The 19,211-nt window shown below is 54.3% G+C and overlaps 7 protein-coding genes across 7 annotated transcripts; 3 read left to right on the top strand and 4 right to left on the bottom strand.

The window, feature by feature from the left end:
* Positions 1-371: 371 nt before the first annotated feature.
* On the top strand, positions 372-8,271 carry BU26DRAFT_604278 (uncharacterized protein). Its single transcript, XM_033835511.1, has 16 exons — positions 372-459; positions 515-989; positions 1,046-1,354; positions 1,401-1,623; positions 1,685-1,808; positions 1,864-2,337; positions 2,390-2,518; positions 2,571-2,714; positions 2,767-3,749; positions 3,805-4,117; positions 4,171-5,121; positions 5,173-5,336; positions 5,387-6,744; positions 6,790-7,270; positions 7,324-7,501; positions 7,557-8,271. Exons 1-16 carry the CDS (start codon positions 432-434, stop codon positions 8,237-8,239), a joined length of 7,017 nt encoding a protein of 2,338 aa, XP_033685013.1. The 5' UTR covers positions 372-431; the 3' UTR covers positions 8,240-8,271.
* Positions 8,272-8,888: 617 nt separating this feature from the next.
* Positions 8,889-9,800, bottom strand: BU26DRAFT_294154 (uncharacterized protein). Its single transcript, XM_033821687.1, has 2 exons — positions 9,376-9,800; positions 8,889-9,323 (listed from the first exon to the last, which is right to left on the bottom strand). The coding sequence occupies exons 1-2, from the start codon at positions 9,639-9,641 to the stop codon at positions 9,095-9,097; spliced, it is 495 nt and encodes a 164-aa protein (XP_033685012.1). The 5' UTR covers positions 9,642-9,800; the 3' UTR covers positions 8,889-9,094.
* An 854-nt stretch (positions 9,801-10,654) lies between these two features.
* Positions 10,655-12,503, top strand: BU26DRAFT_294130 (uncharacterized protein). The gene is made up of 2 exons (XM_033821686.1): positions 10,655-10,922; positions 10,974-12,503. Exons 1-2 carry the CDS (start codon positions 10,901-10,903, stop codon positions 12,416-12,418), a joined length of 1,467 nt encoding a protein of 488 aa, XP_033685011.1. The 5' UTR covers positions 10,655-10,900; the 3' UTR covers positions 12,419-12,503.
* Positions 12,504-13,479: 976 nt separating this feature from the next.
* Positions 13,480-13,890, top strand: BU26DRAFT_425917 (hydroxyisourate hydrolase; the record flags this gene model as incomplete). The annotated part of the gene is made up of 1 exon (XM_033823647.1): positions 13,480-13,890. One exon carries the CDS (start codon positions 13,480-13,482, stop codon positions 13,888-13,890), a length of 411 nt encoding a protein of 136 aa, XP_033685010.1.
* Positions 13,891-16,029: 2,139 nt separating this feature from the next.
* BU26DRAFT_294120 (uncharacterized protein) lies at positions 16,030-16,308 on the bottom strand. The gene has a single exon (XM_033821685.1). It carries the CDS (start codon positions 16,237-16,239, stop codon positions 16,078-16,080), a length of 162 nt encoding a protein of 53 aa, XP_033685009.1. The 5' UTR covers positions 16,240-16,308; the 3' UTR covers positions 16,030-16,077.
* An 818-nt stretch (positions 16,309-17,126) lies between these two features.
* BU26DRAFT_563892 (uncharacterized protein) lies at positions 17,127-17,438 on the bottom strand (the record flags this gene model as incomplete). The annotated part of the gene is made up of 1 exon (XM_033833224.1): positions 17,127-17,438. The coding sequence occupies one exon, from the start codon at positions 17,436-17,438 to the stop codon at positions 17,127-17,129; it is 312 nt and encodes a 103-aa protein (XP_033685008.1).
* Positions 17,439-17,779: 341 nt separating this feature from the next.
* Positions 17,780-19,167, bottom strand: BU26DRAFT_294117 (MSF1-domain-containing protein). The gene has a single exon (XM_033821684.1). It carries the CDS (start codon positions 18,933-18,935, stop codon positions 18,096-18,098), a length of 840 nt encoding a protein of 279 aa, XP_033685007.1. The 5' UTR covers positions 18,936-19,167; the 3' UTR covers positions 17,780-18,095.
* Between the last annotated feature and the right edge of the window lie 44 nt (positions 19,168-19,211).

Below are 19,211 nucleotides of genomic sequence, written 5' to 3'. Positions count from 1 at the left end.
CCGGTTACGGAAACCACCTCGTTAGCTCCCTTCTGCATTGCGGCCCCACACCCACAAATCCTTGCCCTGCATGTCGGTGCATTTTTGATATCTCCCCGAGGCAATCGAAGGACCGAACCGCCCGCCCGCAGGTAATGCAGGGATCTTTGCCGTCCTTCGACTCTTTCCGGCGATGATATTGGAATTTTGAGGCAGAGCACTTGCTCGGCGCCGTGCAGTTTCAGGAGGCCCGGCCGAGATACCACGGTCGAGATGATCGTAGCTCGCCATTGCGAGTGCCTCCATCGCCGCCGCGCTGTATAACATACGAGAAAGAGAGTTACATAGGCTGTATGGTACCTACAGAAAGGCACTTCTACGTATATTTTCAATCGTCCACTTCCACACTATCCAAGAGTCGATTTGATCTCAAAATTCCAGTCTGAATCACCATGGATCCGATCGCAATTGTCGGCATGGGTATGATATTCTCAGGTCAATGCTATCAATCATCACCGCTCTGACCATACCCTAGGATGCCGCCTTCCTGGAGGGGTGAAGTCACCTGGCGACCTATGGGAACTGATCATGAAAAGGGAGATCGCGAACACCTCCCGAGTTCCGCCTTCTCGATTTGACATTGATGCGTATCATCATCTAGACAACGATCGACCAGGCAGCTTCAGCACTCCTGGAGGCTATTTTCTCGATGATCATCCGGAAGACTTTGATCCCACCTTCTTCAAGATCTCTCCTATAGAGGCTATGTGGATGGACCCGCAGCAACGCAAGCTTCTAGAAGTTGTTTACGAGGCCCTTGAGGACAGCGGCTCTACGCTTGAGCAGGTCTCAAGTCAGGTCACTGGGTGCTTCGTCGCTTCGTTCACTAGCGACTTCCAGCAAATGACGTTAAAAGAACATGACTTCAGGCACTCCTACGGGACGACAGGGATAGATCCCGGTTTGCTTGGGAATCGTGTCAGTCACATTTTCGATCTCAGAGGACCAAGGTATGTACTATCAACCTTCAGTCCCAAAGGTCGAGCTTTGGTACTGATGTGCACAGCGTCCTTGTGAACACGGCTTGCTCTTCTTCCATGTACGCCCTGGATAGCGCATGCCTGGCAATCACTAGGGGCGAATGTGAGGGCGCGGTCGTCGGTGGCGCGAACTGGATCTTGACCGTAGACCAGCATATGAATACCGCGAAGCTCGGAGTTCTGTCTCCAACATCCACATGCCATTCCTTTGATGAGTCTGCGGACGGATACGGTCGTGCTGAGGCCGTTGGAGCCTTGTACATCAAGCGCTTGAGCGCGGCACTGCGAGACGGGAATCCAATCCGAGCGGTCATCCGATCCACTGCCACTAACGCGTAAGTTCATCCCTTCTTTGCGGTTCAGATTCTAACGTCCGTGTAGAAATGGACGACATTCCGATAATGGCATCACCTACCCAAGCATGCAAGGGCAAGCGAGCGTCATTACGACCGCCCACAAGCTGGGCAATCTTGACCCGTTATCAACCGCGTATGTTGAATGCCATGGGACCGGCACGCCAACTGGAGATCCGATCGAAGTTCGCGCAATCTCCATGGCCCTCCGAAACCGGTCCGAGCGGCAAGAGCCCATCCTTATTGGAAGCGTACGTAAAGTTCCATAAAGTGATGCACGTCTTACACGTGGGCAACTCTGACCACATTTAGATCAAGCCGAACATTGGTCACAGTGAAGCGGCCAGCAGTATCTGCACGGTTATGAAGGCAGTACTGGCATTGGAGAAGGGAATCATACCTCCGACGGCTGGGGTGAAGAGGCTGAATACGACCAGTAGGTCAAGAACATTATGGAATATCAGGACTCCCCGCTAATTCGGCGAACGCAGTTCCATGGGAAACTCTCAACGTCAGAGTGGTCACCGAGCCTACTCCTTTCCCCCCATTTCTCCCAGTCCAGAGAATCGGCGTTAGTGCCTTCGGCTACGGTGGTACAAACGGGCACGCAATAATCGAGAGCGCGGCGTCGTTCCTCTCTGAATATTGCGGCTATCGGCGACTGAGGGAGCTTGGCTGCGCATCTCAGAACGGTTTCCACAATGGAGTTGCAGATCATTCGCATCTCCTTCTGTTTTCGGCCCACAACAAGACTACATTGATGAAGAACGTCGAGGCGCTTCGCGAAGCATGCCATAACGAACGTCTTCTAGACCTAGCTCATACTCTGGCGGCTCGTCGCTCTGAACATGATTGCCGTACCTTTGCCGTTTGTCGGGAGTCTAGCTGTGACTTGGGATTTGATATGGCTTCTGAGAACATCAGTATCTCGACGTGTGCGGCCAGAGTAGCTTTCGCATTCACCGGTGAGCAGATTACCACATTTCTTACGCAGCCGAGAGCTAATAGAATCCAAAGGCCAAGGTGCACAGTGGGCAGGCATGGGCTCCCATCTTCTGCAGATGTATCCTAGCTTCCTCGCCATTATTAAGAGTCTTGACGGGGTTCTTGCTCGCCTGGTAGAGCCTCCTGGCTGGAGCATAGAGAGTACGCTTTATTCCTAGCCTATAGCGTAGCCCTGCTGATACTCACACTACAGGCGCTCTCACGCAATCTGAGTATGCCAGTCGTATTCATGAACCAGCCTTCGCTCAGCCGCTATGTACCGCCATCCAGGTTGGACTCGTCGAACTACTCAGAAGCTGGAACATAAGCGCCGTGACCACTATTGGACACTCCTCAGGTATGCTATCCTTACCGGCCGAGCCCTTTCGCAGAACGCTGACTAGTGGAAGGGGAGATCGCAGCTGCGTACGCCGCGGGGCTTATATCCGCTCAAGATGCCATCACAATTGCATATCTTCGAGGGAGAGTCGTCTCATCCCCAGGAAAGCAAGGCGCTATGCTTGCAGTCGGCCTGGGATCTGAGCAGGTCAAGGAGTATTTGGCGGCGCAAGAAGGGCGCCTCGTTATAGCTTGCCACAACTCTCCGGACAGCGTCACTATCAGTGGTGAGGCGGAAGCGATCCACGAACTGAAGTCGACTCTCGATGCCAACAGCATCTTTGCTCGAAGCGTTCGAACTGGTGGGCAAGCATACCACTCTCACCATATGACCGATATCGCTTGCAAATACCTCGAGCTCCTCCGTCTCGAATCAAAGACTTCGGAACCGTTTGCACACATTAGGGAGCACATCCCGATGTTTTCGACCGTCACCGGCAGTTCAATCGAGAGCAAATCGATGAACGCAACGTACTGGTGCAAGAACATGACAAACCCGGTTCTATTCAACCAAGCAATGCAAAGCATGCTATCAAGCGACCTGGGCATTGACACCGTGGTCGAAATCGGCCCGCATTCGACCTTCTCTGGCCCTTTGCGGCAAATCTGCGCGAAATCAAATCGGTCCTCTGTTATCTATCTCCCTAGTCTCAAGCGCAATGAGAACGACCATGCTCAGCTTTTGAGGCTGGCGGGGCAGCTTTGGGCCCGCAAAGCACCGGTCGATACTGACGCGGTGACCTGCGTCGAGCAGGGCAACGTGGATGGCTCCGTCGTGCGGAAAAGCGGGAAGTTGTTGGTGGATCTTCCTCCTTATCAATGGACATACACCAAGAGGCTTTGGGCTGAGTCTCGCTATAGCCGCGAGCATCGCCAGTCACCGTACCCTCGCCATGACATCCTCGGACGCAAGGTGTTGGGGACGTCTACAATCGAGCCTGTGTGGCGGAACGTTTTGCGGCACAAGGACCTTCCTTGGCTGAAGCATCATTCGGTAAGCGCTCGCGTCTCTCTTGAATATCGTTCCATCTAGTCTGACGCTGTTGTAGCTGGGTGGTGAAGCTGTGTTCCCAGCCGCTGGCTACTTTGCCATGGCCATCGAGGCTGTGACGCAAGCCAATTCATTCCTTCAGAAGCCGCATTTAATCAAGGGATATACCTTGAAAGATGTGACTATCCCATCGGCCATCGTAGTCCCTGATGATGATAACGGAGTCGAGACTCTATTCTCCTTACGGCCCTGCTCACAATACAGAGCCAGCAGTCCTGGGCTGTGGCACCTCTTTACCGTGTCTTCGCTCAGTCATGGGGAATGGAAGGAGCACGCAACTGGCAAGGTCAGTCTTAACATACGCAGCAGAGGTTAGTCTTGACGGCACCTTATCCATCACTACACCCAACTGACGACAAGGCAGGGCGCAAACCAAAACCCCTCCCATCCCTCCCCGTCAGATCAACATACACCTCTTGGAACAACAAACTCCGCACCCTAGGCTTCGACTTCGGCCCCACCTTTCGCAACTCCACCACCATCCACACCAACAACAAATTGCACGTCGCCACGGCGGACACGCTCATCAAGCAAGAATGCGGCCTCATGGTAAACGAATCACGGTACGTGATGCACCCCGCGAACATCGACTCCTGCCTCCAGACATCCCTCGTAGCGATCCACAAAGGGAACATGGACGACGTCCTCTGCGCCAACGTCCTTACACACTTCACCGAGGTGTCTATATGGGCGCCGCATCCGGCGCAATTAAATAACGGCAACGCGAGTGCCACCTCGTGGATGTCGCACCGCGGAAACCGGAGCTTCGTGTGCCATACCGAGCTCGTGGGACCAGATGGCGAGCTTCTTGCTGATTTCTCGGGCTACCGGTGTGTCCCCTACGAGGCTGGTCGACTCCCGGATGCGGAGGTCTCGCGGAAAGACTTGTATTCGAAGCTGCACTGGGAGCTGGATTTGTATCACCTGGCGGACTCCTTCTCTGCTTCTGGCATGGGTGAGATGACGCTGGACCGCCTCTTCGGCATCTTCTTGCACAAGAATGCGAGTCTTCGTGCCCTTTTCTTCGGTGCAGAGATGCTGGGGCATCTGCCTAAAAGGCACTTCGAGGCAAGTATCACGGTCGCAGTTGGCACGGAAGAGGAGGTAGACCGCCTGCGAGCCGAGTATGCCACGGACAAAGGGGTTAGTGTTGTTCGAGTAGGCGCTCCGTGGAGTCTCATGAAGGAGAGCCACGGACTCGATGCGTTCGACTTGGTAGTCCTTCCAAAGGCTGCCGATCTCGTCGAATTGTCCTCAGTCATACAGCCAATCCTCAAGCCTCAAGGCCACTTAGTGGCCTTGGAAGATCCTAGTCGTGAGTGATCTCCTATGTAGCCTGAAACTTACGCTAACTGCGTGTACGAAGGTGTGCTAGAGCGTCCGGTGGAGCTACGCCATGCCTTCTCATTGCGTGTTCAAGATTATTACGCCACCGTATGGAGGCATTCGGAAGGGGGAGTGGAAGACGGCCACTTAGAACCATCCACGCATCACCATGATTTAGTTCCGAATACCAGATCAGCCCTACTGGTCAGTCCGTGTCTCTGCCTGTGCTAACTTGCGCTTACATCGGATCACAGGTGTATCGCAAAGGTCCTCATTCTTTCCAAGTTGAACTTGCCTCTATCCTCGCAGACGCCGGCTTTGCCGTTCGAACTAGCTCCCTAGCCGACGCTATCCCCAGACAGCAAGAGCCAATCATTGTCCTCGCCGAACTGGAAAGCCCTGTCTTCGCCACCCTGACATCAGAAGAGCTACATGCTGTCCAAAGGCTGACGGAAGGTATCTCTTCTATCGCGTGGGTCACACCCGGCGGGCTGCTGAAGGCCTTACGCCCCGAGTACGCCATGGCTGGCGGATGGGGACGTGTCGTTCGGAATGAGAATCAGCTTCTAGACTTGGTGCTCGTCGATGTCGATGATGCGCCGAGCTCGAAGGAACGTCTTGCGAAAGTCCTCCTAGGTGTCGTGAATGAATGGGCAGCTAGGGGCGAGTCTTGTAGCGAGAACGAATACTGCATCAGTGATGGTGCGGTGTACGTTGGACGACTCGTCCCGGATGACGGTATAAATGAGAGATTTGCCACTAGGCATCAGGAACCCGAGCGTGTTGCGGTCAAAGACGCACCAGCGCTGAAAGGCGAATCCAGGTCGGCAAAGCTCACGTTCCGTCGCGACGACCGCATCGAAGCTCCACTACACGCTGAAGAAGTGGAGATTAAAGTCCGGAGTCTGGGCCTGAACAAGGAGGATGCGGATATTGCGGCCAACTCAGACTACTTCTCGCCCTTCTTCAACCACGAGATTGCCGGAACGGTTACTCGCGTAGGGTCTTCTGTGCCTCCATCCATCGCGGTCGGCGACAGTGTGTTCGGGCTCTCCTTCGACACGTTGGCTACGGTACAGAAGACTAGGTACGACCTCGTCCAACGGATGGCTAAGCCTGAGGCGTGGGAGGTTATGTCGACTCTTCCAACGGCTTCTACCACTGCACTGTATGCGCTCGAAGACTTGGCGCGAGTCGCAAGCGGAGACAACGTCGTCATACTCGACGACTGCGGTGCTGTGGGACTTGTTGCAGTCCAGATCTGCGCAGCGAAAGGGGCCACCGCTATTGTCGTCACCGAGTCTGAGCGTACTGAAGATCTGCTGCGATCTTCTAACCTGACGCTCGCGGGCATCGTACGGCCAACTCAAGGAGATCTTGCCACGACTTTAGAGCGCTTGACAAACGATGCCGGAATAGATGTTGTCCTTTGCTCCGCCATCATGGATTCATGGAGACTGGAGGAATGCATTAGGGTCATGGCGGCGTTTGGACGCATCATCTTTTGCGGAACCCCAAGCCAGGCCTTCCCCGCCTTAGCCGCACGAAATGCTTCATTTCTGAGCTTCAGCATTCCGGATTTGTACCGATACAAACCTTGTATCGTCAAGAGGTATGTCTTTTTAATATGTGCGCGATCTAAGGCTAACATTCTCAGGCTACTGCAAAGATCCGCGGAGCTCTATCGCAAAGGAACCATCAACCCAGTGTGGCCAGTTATTCCCAAGCGCCCAACGGAGTCGACGGAAGCGATACGGTCGATCTCACCCGAGATGGGCCATGGCAGAGTCGCTCTCTCGCTCTCGCCTGACTCCTTAATCGAGTACCAGGAGCAACGCAAAGGACTTCGCTTCTCAGACCAAGCAACATATCTCCTGGTAGGGTGCCTGGGAGGACTAGGTCGGAGCATGTCATCTTGGATGATTGAGCGAGGGGCGAAACACCTTGCCTTCTTATCTCGTAGCGGTGCCGATAGTCCACTCGCTGCGGAGCTGGTGACCTCTCTTCGGCGGTCTGGAGCTCATATTCAAGTGCTTCGAGCGGATGTTACTTCGAAAGTTGAAGTGGAGGCAGCTTTCGCTACTATCGATCCGCGTTTCCCAATTCGTGGTGTTGTGAATGCGGCGGTCGTCCTGAGGGTGAGGCATCGACAGACTTCTTTCGGACGATCAGATTGCTGACGAGCATACAGGACACTTTCTTTCATAATATGCAGGCCACATCTTGGCACCAGGTTCTTGCCCCGAAAGTCAAAGGATCGTTGGTTCTGCACGAAACGTTATCAAGGGTCGGAGGACTGGACTTCTTCGTCATGACCAGTTCGATCGCTGCCACGCTCGGAGCGGGAGGTCAAAGCAACTATGCCGCAGGTAAGCTTTTCACGATTCCAAGAGTTTAGACCAATCTAGACTAACCTTGCGGAAGCGAACTCGTTCTTGGATGCTTTGGCACATCATCGTCGAGCCCTGGGGCTTCCCGGAGTATCGCTCATTCTTCCCGCTGTGCTAGATGTAGGCTACGTTTCAGAAAACCCGGAGATCGAAGCTTCCATTCGAAGGAGGGGCATGTCCTGTATCAGCGAAGAGGACATGCTCCGCGCATTCGAAGTCGCCATGACACCTTTGAATGAGCTTCCGTGTGAGATCGATCACATTATCGCAGGTTTGCAGCCAATGCAGCTTGCGGCATCCGTCAAAGCTGCTAAGGCTGATCTCACATGGATGATGAACCCTCGACTGCGAACTCTGCTTGCTGCGATGAGTGAATATTCCTCCCCCAAAGATACTGCGACGGACACGAGTATGCTAGTGCTTATTGAGAGTGCCTCGGACGACGCGGACACCGTGAAGCGCATGGAGAAGTATATCGTCGAACGTCTATCGCGGCTGCTGATGATAAACGTTGAGGATATTGAAGGAAGCACGAGCTCACTAGCTAACTTCGGGTTGGACAGCATGATTGGTGCCGAGTTCCGCAACTGGATCTTCCGCGAGTTCAAGATCGATATGCCGTTCCAGCAGCTTCTGGCTAGCAACTTGACGATCCAAAAGCTCGCTGTTGACTTGTTTGACCAGATATCAGAACGCAGGCAACCAAGTCTTAGGTAGTGGAGATGGATGCTCTGTAGACTTCAATGGACATAAGCAATGCGCGATTCCGAAATCTCTAGGCTACGCATGTGTAGTACACATCCGTCCGAGGCAGATGTGAGAGAAAGTGGAAGTCGCTGCGTAACCTCAGGATGCAGGGGGAAGCTCGTACGCTTCGAGGCCGGATCTCCCAACGACTGTGCCGCTAAGAAGACCTCCTTCTATGCGAGAAAGCTCAGATTGGGTTGTTGGCATGCTGACAAGCATATAATCCGCTGTCAGACCAACAGGCCATACGGAAGCTTGGCCAGTGCCCCTTACAAGCGAGCCCAAGGCAATGGTACTAGTGATGGGACGTATCTCTTTCGGACGAAAGCAGATTACGCTCACAGAATGACAACGTGCACAAATACTGAGATGAGTCTTGTGGGTATAATAGCGGAGGATATAGCTCCGGAATGAATGCGCATCTGCGAGAAAGTGTTTGAACGGTACTGAGAATTGCAATTCGATGAGCGTGCGATACTCCCGAAATGAGCCTTCGATCCTAGCGTGAATTACTCAAGCGCGTAGACTGGCCAAACCGTCGTGTCAGACACCCAAGATGCGCTTAGGGCTGATGGGCTTGGCCCTCTCTTACAATGCCATGCCACATGCTCAAGACTTTCAAAAGAAGTAGATCAACCAAGGCGCATCTTTTGGACGGGATCCGTCGCAAGAGGACGATCTTTGGGAGCGGGAAAATCAAGCACGTTCGTGCCCAAACGCGATGAGCCGGATCAGCAATCTCATCGTCGCACCCCGCCAACTGATCGACAAGAGTCTGGTGATGATGATGATCATCGTGGATCTCAAGACGTATAGGACGGCCTCTTATCGCGTATAGTGGTGAAGGATGTGTTCAGCAGAAATGCGGAGAAGGATGTGTGCCAGGCTACCAAGATTGAGGATTTCGTCAACTTTCGTTTTGCCTACATTGGGCTGCGGGGATCGCAAGTGGAGACGAGGTATATGTCTCGATGCTAAGAGTCTTGGATATACCGATGAGGATACTTGCTGGTCGTGGTGTGATGCTGACGGTGATGGGTGAAGATACTGAAGTCTGGTAGGAAGGTGAGCTAATTCCGGATATAATAGGAAGGACATGTGCATGCATATGCTGGAGGTCGCTCGATCGAAATGCGCGAGGGAAGGGCGTTGAGGTTTGCTGTTCTAGTGGGCGATCTGGCCTGGGCAGCAATTCTCCGACAGCAGGGGCTTCCCTTCGAGAAGTGGCTTCGGTTGTACGAATTTCGTCGCTGACGCTCTCTGAGTGGTCGACACAAAGAAATTGCACGAATATTCTGCGGGTACCGCCGCCAGCAGACACGTACATACGGAGTAGTGTAACGGTGGCGGGACGCAAAGGTCTAGAAAGCATTTCCGAGATTCAACAAGATGAGGTTGCAGCACTTGTTTACCTGATGAGCCATTCGGAAGCTGTCGTTTGAACTGAGTGGAGACTGGAGGAACCGGCGAGAAGGTTTCGCTCGGCTGATGAGAGCGGGTGCCGACAACAGTTGGAGCCCGCTCTTTGCTCGACATCTGGCCTCGACATGTTGGAATTGCTTCGTGAACTGCCCCGCGGTGGTCAGAATGCAGAGGCAGTTGGAGGATTCGTTATATTGGCCAAGGCGAAGTAACTGCTGTGGGTAAGGCGGACGCGAGTGTGCAGCATTTATCCAACGTGGGAGGCCAATCAGGCATCGCGTGCGCAGCTGACTGCGACGGCTCGCAGCGGACGTCGTGGGCCAGCACAGCGGGAGACGGGCTTGTGCAACCAGCTGGCAGCGGCGGCGGCAGCGGGGGGAGATTGATGAGATGATGGGGTTTGCATCCTGCTAGATTGCGTGGTGCAGGCGCGAGATGAAGGAAGGAAGGGAGAGGGGTGGCAGTCCAACGGCCCCTGGCAAAAATAGATTAGGCTTCGTGTGGCGCGCCGCAAAGGGCAAACACCATCCAGGACAGGCACACTTGGAAGGAGCGACCCGCCACCATGGGGCCGTCGAGGGGTCAGCTGCGATGGCATACATATCGCCGCTCGCTCGCACCTGCAGTCCCGCACCACTACGGAGGACTGTCGCGCGCCCCGTTGTCCGCTACAGCGACTTTGCATCCCCAACAAGGAGTCAGAGTGCAGGCCGTGATTCTTTGTCGCGGAACCCCAAGCGCACGCCACAGCCCCTGGCCCGTTCTTTCACCCATCGCCTGCTCGAAACGCCCAGGCCCGCTTACCAGCGACAGCAACAGCGCCGCAGCCAACAGCCAGCCCCGATCCTCCCTTCACCACCTCCTCTCCTCTCCTCCCTCGCCCTTCCGCTGCTACTGGTCGCTCTTGTTATTGTCACTCGTTACTTTTATTCTTCTCTCCGCCCGTCAGGACGCTTTCCGGCCGTCGCCGCTTCCCATTCGTCTTTGCAGCCGCTGTCTGTCCCCGACCGCTCTTTGTCGCGCCGATCCCAGGGACCGCAAACCGTCGCACGGCAGCACGACAGCCATCACATTCTCTACCGCACCTTGGAGTCGTCGCACATCGCCGGCCGGTGTGCCAGTCGCTGTGCTGGGCCGCTGCCTCTCCTTTCCATCCTCTTAATCCGCAACGCCGATCCCTGAGCCTGCGACATTGTCACCACCGTCACCATGGCCGCCTTCACCAAAAGAGGTACATACAGCTCGAGTCCTGTGTCGTCGCTCGCGAATGCTGATCGTCTAGATGTCGAAAATGTCATGCGAACCATCTTCCGCCGCTGCATCGAATGCGACAAGGGGACGCCTTCCTGCGCCGGCGTCACTTGCCCGAGCAACCAAATCTGCGTCCAGATCCCACCCAGTTGCAATGTCTGCTCCCATGTAGATTGCAGACCTGATCCTGCCGTCGGAGGCTCCGCATCTTCGAACAAGCCAAACGTAGGGGCCATCGCCGGAGGCGTGGTTGGCGGTGTCGCATTCATCGCCATTCTGGTCTTCGTCATATGGAAGTTCTGCCTGAAGGGAAAGAGACAGCCGTACCAGGAGGGAGAGTGGCAGGAGGTGGATATGGCGGCACACGAGAAGGGCGAGATCGACTTTGTGTCGCGGAGGAGCACTCGGGCGTCTACACACACCGTTGCCTCCATGGCCTCGTCCGTCCTCACTCGCGCCTCCAACATCATCCAGATTGCATACATCCCCGGCGTCACGAACCGCTCCGGCCCCGGATCTCCAGACTTGCTGGTCCCACCGGTGCCCCCGATCCCCGCCATGTCCCCTTCATCCGGTCTCAGCAGCCCGTACGCCGACTCGGAACAGCACTTCTTCGTGCCAGACTTCCGCGACTCAATGGTATCCAGCACCACCGACGGACGCAGCAGCTACGCCCGTACTAGCATTGCGCCGAGTCTCGCAAGGGGCAGCGTCGCATCTACCGTCTACCGCCAGAATGCCATCGTGTCTCCCCTTCCAGCTCAGACCATCGTGCGAGGAAAGGCTGCTGTTGTCAGCGTCAAGTCGAGTGGCTCCAATAGCCCAGCAGAGACGCCGAGCACGGAGGCCCCGCCGGTACCCCAGATCGACCCGAAGCACACTGGGCAACCGATCCGCATTCAAATGCCGCGAATGATGAGCGGTTCTTCCGTGAGCTCACAGAGCTCCATCAGAAGCATTGCGACGCTTGGCCCGGTCCGCGCACTGAACATTACCAAGAAGAAGGCGACCGAGGTCACGACCCCAAAGCGCTCTCCTTCCAATGCGAGCGCAAAAACTTCCTCTACTTCAACCTCAGAAACTCTGGTTCCTCCAATGCGACCGCTTACGGAAATATCCGTAGCATCCACCGACGACGGTGTCGCGCACGCACGTGCAAGGAGAGCCGCCGACGTGGAATCGGACTCCGAGTCCGATGATGACGATCACTCCCGCGCGCGACGCAGCCTTTTGCCCTCAGGAAGCGAGCGCGATAGTGATATTACTGAGATTCAAGATACACCGGGCATGCTGCAGAGTCCCTTCTCCGACAGCTCGACGATTGACCGTCCGGACCTGCCGCAGCGACACACATCGCGGTCGAGCGCGCTGCGCGCACCCATGACGCCCATCGCCGAGGAGTCGAAACGTGCAAGCAGCGCATCAAAGCGCACGCAGAGCCCGTTCTCAGACGACAACAGGAGCGATCTCGGGTGAAGCGCTCCATGACGGAAAGCAAAGGGAATTTCATTCGGGCGTTTTGGGAAAGCCACCTCATCGGTGAGCAACTTCGGGATAAGATATCAGTCAGCCACGGCGGCACCTCATCTCTCTACCTATCTACCTTTCTTGTAACCTTTATTCACTCTGATTCTACGACCCCGGTCTTACGAGACGGGTATACTTTTATCTAGGGTTCGGGGGCTTGATGATCTATTTCCAGTCGATACGAGAGGGGAAGAGGCTGGAATGGGCCATTTAGGTCTCCGAATGATGGATTTCCTGTCCTGATATCCGATGAAGATGTGCGATGACAGCACGCGGCTTTTCCTCGTATGTAGGCTTAATGAAGCTAGTGATACCATCTTATCAACTCGATCGATCGATCATCATTCTTGCACAGCATGAATATCCCACGCGCGATCAGCGGAGTTGTTTCAATGGGTTGACAGTTGACTTGCAGCAGTAGCCTGGGAATCGTGAAACTAGCGGGTGAAACGTGAAACTCGTGTAGCGCGTCCTTCAATAAGTTGAGGTTGCAGCGTCACATGTCTGGCAATAGCAGTTCTATCTTTGGGATTCGCAATGTTTTCCGGTGAATCTCTTGTGGTAGAGAAGCCGATAGAATTGTTTTACCAAAGGGCACTAGAGGCTTGGGAAGCACGCGGGGATCGGCGCGGAGGTGCTTTCGGAGGCGCCCGATGACGCTGTTTGGTGGATGCGGGGCAGGGTTGGTTTCTTTTCTTGAAAGCAGTGCTTTGCTATCTATCTCGGACTCAATTGCACCCACTTCTCACCTCAAAGCCAGGCCTGAGCTTCAGCTTCTCTTTTCATCTCTCTTCCGGAACCTAATTGCCCTAATTGAAACCTCACGCCCAACCGACCAGCTACGAAGCTCTACGATCCCGCTCAAGCTCCGCCACGCCCATCGCAAACCCAGCAGCTGTATGAGTACATCGCGCCCAGCGCAGGCGAACCAGCGCATAGAAGCCCTCTCGAACCAATTGACCGCCTCGATCTCCGCTCCCTCACCCGCTCAAACCGCACCCGCCCCGAACATGGCAACCGAAAAGAAACCCCCCATCACCTGCCACGTCCTCGACACCACGCTCGGCCGCCCCGCCGCCTCGATCCCCGTAACCCTCACGCTGCACAACCCGCCCTCGTCGCTCTCCTCGCCGCTCGTCTTCGCCGCCACCACAAACGCCGACGGCCGCGTCACCTCCTGGACGCCCAGCTCGCCCTTCAGCGCCGATTCCCTAGATCTTATCTTCAAACGCGAGGGCGACCAGCAGTATAGTCTGAGCTTTGATACTGAGGAGTACTTTGGGAGTAGGGGCGTGAAGACTTTTTTCCCGGAGGTCCAGGTCAAGTTTGTGGTTAGGCAGGCGGATGGGGGCAAGGAGCAGCATTATCATGTGCCCGTGCTGTTGGGGCCGTTTGGGTATACGACGTATAGGGGGTCGTAGGGTTTTTGAGGAGGTGGGTTGGGAGGATGGTGGGAGTTGTGCTGGTGGTGGGGATTGGGATATGGGATGAGATGGGGAGTATGAGTTGTCTAGGGCATGTAGAAGGGGGGATGGGGCATACCCGAAGTATATTATTGCTAATTTTGATAAGCTTTTCACAAGAAATCAAGTATGCAGACACGTTCTCATCTCGTGAGACCGAAAGTGAAGAGGGTAAGATGCGCAATGTTGAGAATAAAGGCTTCAAGAGCATTTTATAAACGACGTGAGATCGTCTTTCCTTCGGGTTCTTTTTCTGATTCCTTTTGTGTAGTGTAGCATGATTCGCTTCAAGCACCTTCTCTCCTCCAGCTATCCTATTCCCAGTCCCGCCTACCACCGTTGCTCCTTCCATTCACATCCACACAACTCATTTGCTCCTTCCACCTCGCTCTCATTCCCCCGGTGCGTCATTCCCTCCCTCTCGACTCGCATGTAAAGCACCCTCCACCCTCCCCTCATCCCGCCGTCATCCCATTTCATTCCAGATATATGCCAACTATCCCCAAATCCCCCCAACAATCACACAAACACAAACCCAGCAAGCCTCACCGCTCCGCCGCCCCGACATTCAGCATCTCGAGACATCTCTGGAATCAGAGATGTCTAAAATCAAACCTCGCTGAAAGTAGGCCTCTTTGGGGGCCGAAAGGATCTTGTGAACGGGCCGTGCGAGTATGGAGGGCTTGTGCTTGGGAATCTTCTTTTTTTTTTGCTCTTGAGTTCGAGTAGGGAAAGCCGCGTCGGATGGATAGTTTCTTTTGTGTTGGCGGCTGAGGAGAGGGGGGAAGGTGCGTTCAAGGTTGGCGTAGGGGGGATGGTGCGGACTAGCTGCACTTCGACCACGAACATTGAACAGAACTCTAGAAACGCAAAAGTCATAGTTCAAGAAGATCTAAGTATCTTGAAGAAGCCCGTCAGTGAGCCTACCATATCCCCAAAGAACAAAACTTAGAAACCCAGAGGCAGTGCCGCACATTTGCTCATTCGCGGCTTCCTCCTCCCTGCATCTTATCTATCGTCTACGGGTGACTCTCTCCCTGTGTCCTACCTTCCACGCACGTTCAGTGCTACTTCCGCTAGACAACGAAATCATGCTAATATCGTCATTCGCCCACCTGCACCTTTTCATCCCATATATATCCAGATATTCTCAAAACATCTAACAATCACATACTAAATCTTCTCAGGACACCTCACGCCTCCGCCGCCCAACGTCAGTCAGACATCAGGCTCTGTAAAGGACCTGGTGTGAGTAGGAATCCTCTCAATCCACTGAAAGTAGGCGCTCTGGTGGCCGGCATAGCCGCAACAGAAACCGAAAAATTCTTATGAACGGGCCCAGCGACGGGTGGGGCTGGACGGGAGCTTCTTTTTTTTTGGTGCTGAGTTCGAATACGTATGAGGTTAGGATAGGGGGTTGATAGCTTTTGTTTTTGGGGTTTGGATGGTGAGGGGGGAGGGAGGAAGGAGCGTTGTGATCGGTGACGGAACATGGGATTTGATACAGGAATTATGGAATGATGCTCATACCTAGGACGGGCGACAGAGCTTAGTAAAGAAAAAAAGTCACGGATAGGGGCCGTTATGGGATCCATTTACATCAGTGAGGGAACCATCTTGGGGATAGCGTAAAGCTCCATCCATTCGTACTTCCCCCTTTACACGTCTACTCTGCGATCTGTACCCTCCACCGAGCCATAGTTTCCTCTATGGACGGCTTTCGTCATCCGAACATTTCCTCGCACGCCTATTTCCATTTACCATCCCATATATCCTGAGCAAATCACTAATCCATCAAACACCACAATACACAAATGTAACCCAGTATAAGCCTCCTCAGTCTCCACCGCTCATAATCCACATGACAGACAAGGAAAGAAGTATCGGGATGGCGGGTGAGGAAGGAGTGATGAGGCAGGAGCGTTCCAATACGCTCTCCTGGACCATAAGCAAGTTGAAAACCATTCCTAGAATTTGCATTTATTGACGTTTTTTTTCAACGGATAGGAGGCATGCAAGCATCCTTTGCGAAAAAGGAAGGCAGATACACCCGCGGGTAGAGCTTCTCAAACACTCATGGCGCGAAGCAAGGTGCCCCCCCTCAGTCTACCGGAGAAAAGGCATAACCCGAAAAGCACTCCTTCGTCATCCAATCCCACGGGTGCGGTTGCTATAGGGTAGCCTTCCAGGCGCTGAAGTCAGCCCGACTGTTATTATGAGAGATGATGTGGCTATCATGCCAGTTATTGCGGCCAGTCTGGTAGCCTCGGACGGGACGATAAGCACGTCTACTCCATGTTTCTGCATGACTGCGCCGATTCCATTGCGGCGGGAGACGTCGAATTGCTTGGTCAGAGCCGCATCGTGGGATTCTTTGTCGTCCTCTGCAGTTGTCGAGCTCGATAAATGTCTCCTGGGCGACATAATTGAAATCTAGCCGTAATTAGATGGTACCGACGTGGGAGAAACAGAGCATCAGTATTTCTTACCTGGAGGAGACTCGAGCTTAGGATGCTCCTGATTGAACTTCATCACATCTGAGAGAGTCCTGATATCGGTATCTTGAAAGGTTGAGAGGTAGTCTTGTAGCCCGAATTTGAACTCGAAGTCCGCGAGTTATTTCGTCTAGCGTATTGATGAGAAGTAATTGGAGAATACTTTGGACGCTTGCTGGATCGAATTCTAGCATGTCCTGCAGAGACTTCAGCTCAACGGAGTCGTTGACGACTGCACCGGCGGCCTTGATCTTAGATACAACTGAGTCGATAATGTCGCGCATGTTCTGCAGGCGTCAATGTGAATCCCGAGTCGACAGCGTGGCGGAGTTCAGGTTCGTGCTCTCTACCCCGTCAATCTAGATTACGCATTCATACTCACCTGCAGTTTCAGAATTCCTCGTCAATCTGTTAGAGAGGTCGCTACAAGGAACGGTGGATGTACGCACCGTGAAGTTCGCCTTAGCAAGAATGATCAGACCAGCTTCATTGAGTTGGAGATGTATCAGCGAGTGATATTTCCCGCGCGCGTGTGCGTGTGCGCGTATGTGTGAAAGAGAGCAGGGGGGGTTTCTTTGCCCTACCTTGGTAACCAGGTAGCATCCGTGGAAACCGTAGCGTCGTGTATGGCGAGGGACCCGGACCCCATTCGAAGATGATCCGTGGTTCCGATATAATCCCACAATCTAATTCAGTCACCTAGGTTCCGTAGACGAAAACAGACCATAAGTTCCGACCCTCAGTACGATGTAGCAGGCTACGAAGCAGACCTTTAACGAAACCGTCACGCCTCGCCTGGTCAGAGCAACGAGCTTGTTGCACCAGGATCTCCTGGGGAGCCACTTCGATAAGCGCTCGTATCCCCGCTCCATACGTGTTGTCCTTCTCTATGCGTTCAATATAGCTTTGCACGAGGTTCTCGCTCGTGATCTTGCTGTCTTCTAGCAGCTTTTGTAGATCGGGCGCTGTGACTGCTAAGTAGTTGAGGGCTAACGGGTGTTCTTGAGACATTTTCAGGATGTTTGGCGCGCCGTGGCGCCTTTTCAGTGCACGAGACGGGTGGGCGAGACGACAGCTTTGAAGCGATCGACACGGAGGACGTTTTCGGTGTGGGAACGGGCATTCTTTTGGGGGTTAAGTGCAGCAAATACCGCCCGTTGGCAGCAGCGGGGGCACTTGCTGATGCTTTGATTTTGTCATCAAAAGCTACACGGTTGGGCGGTTGAGTTTGTACAGAGTTCGAGCTTCAAAGAACGAAAATAGGAGCCACCTGTAAGAGCTACGGGTAGGTCTCCAGCCACGGGCCGGATGGGGAGTGAACGTTGTGGACCCAAGGAAAATTAGACCATACCTAGGCGTGGCAGTTATTAACTTTTACATTCCTACGCGTTTGGACAGAACCGTGAGATGTATGATACAGAAGGCCTCCCTGCCATCCAACGGAAAGAGAGCCGAAGGGACGATAGTAAAACAGATGCCCAGCTCAACCGACGAAAGGAGCGAGCGATGCAAGAAGAGAAGACGTATATAGTAGGGAGAGGAACCTGAACTCCGGCGCTCATGAAAACCATACCATACCATACCATACCATACCAGAGCATCGAGGCCATAAGATACCTCGGGGTGTGCTTTTCCCTGCTGCGCCATAACTTGATCCAGTTCGCGCGCTTACTCATCGTCATCGTGGTGACGGCCCTTCTTGAATGCGTGGTGTCCCTTCAAGATAGCCTCCCTGTCCTGTCGCATGCCCTCCAGCACAGCAACTAGACCGCCCTCCCTCATCCGCTCCAGCACGACTTTCATGCCCTCCCGCGCATTCGGCTGGCTGCGCAGCGTGCGGCTCATCCCGATCTTCTCGATGCTGCGCTGCAACGAATGCGTGCCCCAGCTTCGCAGGAAGCCCATCTTCTGTGGGTGTTCCTCCTCCGAGACGCCTTCTTCCGCCGCTTTCCGCTTCTTCCATTTCTCGCCGATGTGTGAGTGAAGCGTCACGCTGCTCTCGACTTCGGTCGTCTCGCCTGTGTCTTCTACTTTCGCGCCGGCGCCAATACCGGTGAAGTTGATGAAGCCGTGCCTTCGCGCAGCGCCCTCCATGCCCTGCCAGATCTTGACTTCATCGGGGACGTCCGGAGTGGGTCGTCGGAACACCTGGCGCTCAACGACCGACAGCACGCCCGTCCATTCAAGGTTCCGCGATTCCGTGTCCATCCATCCTTCCTTGATGTCCACAACCGACTTCTCGAGAATGAAGGACTGCGTATCGCCACCGGAGGAGGCTCCGAGCAGGGAGCGAGGGAGTAGCTTGAGGACGGCAGAGGGGAGCTTGGAGCGTTTGAGATGCAGCCGAACGGTGGTTAGGCGCTGTGTTTCCGGATCGAAGTGCCGTGCAATAGTGTCTGTTGTGAGCACGTGCGTGGAGTAGGGGTTTGGGTACCGGAGGAAGTAGGCGAGCGTGACGGCGGGGAAGGGGTACTGGTATGTGTCGTTCGAGGAGTAGAATTTGACCATGTTGACAGGAATCGCTCAAGCAATCGCACTGGGTCGTATTCGGATGAGGCGTTGTCGCGTAGGCGAGGGGATGAGGAGTAGGGAGCTCGAGGCAACCTCTGCAAGCGCGTGGTCTAGCGTAGCCGTTCCACTGGCATGGTCCCGCGCATGCAATTGCTGCGGCAGCAATTGAATGAGATGGGTTGTGTCGCACAGGGAGGGGTGAATGAGGCGATTGTGGTGCGAGGGAGTGAGCCTGGTGCGGAGCTCTGACGATCATCACGAGTTTTGCCGCCG

The sequence above is a fragment of the Trematosphaeria pertusa genome, assembly GCF_010094035.1.
Source record: "Trematosphaeria pertusa strain CBS 122368 unplaced genomic scaffold BU26scaffold_6, whole genome shotgun sequence".
NCBI classification, from domain to species: Eukaryota; Fungi; Ascomycota; class Dothideomycetes; order Pleosporales; family Trematosphaeriaceae; genus Trematosphaeria; species Trematosphaeria pertusa.
The sequence above is the reverse complement of the archived record's forward strand: the minus strand, read 5'-3'. Positions and strand labels throughout refer to the sequence as shown.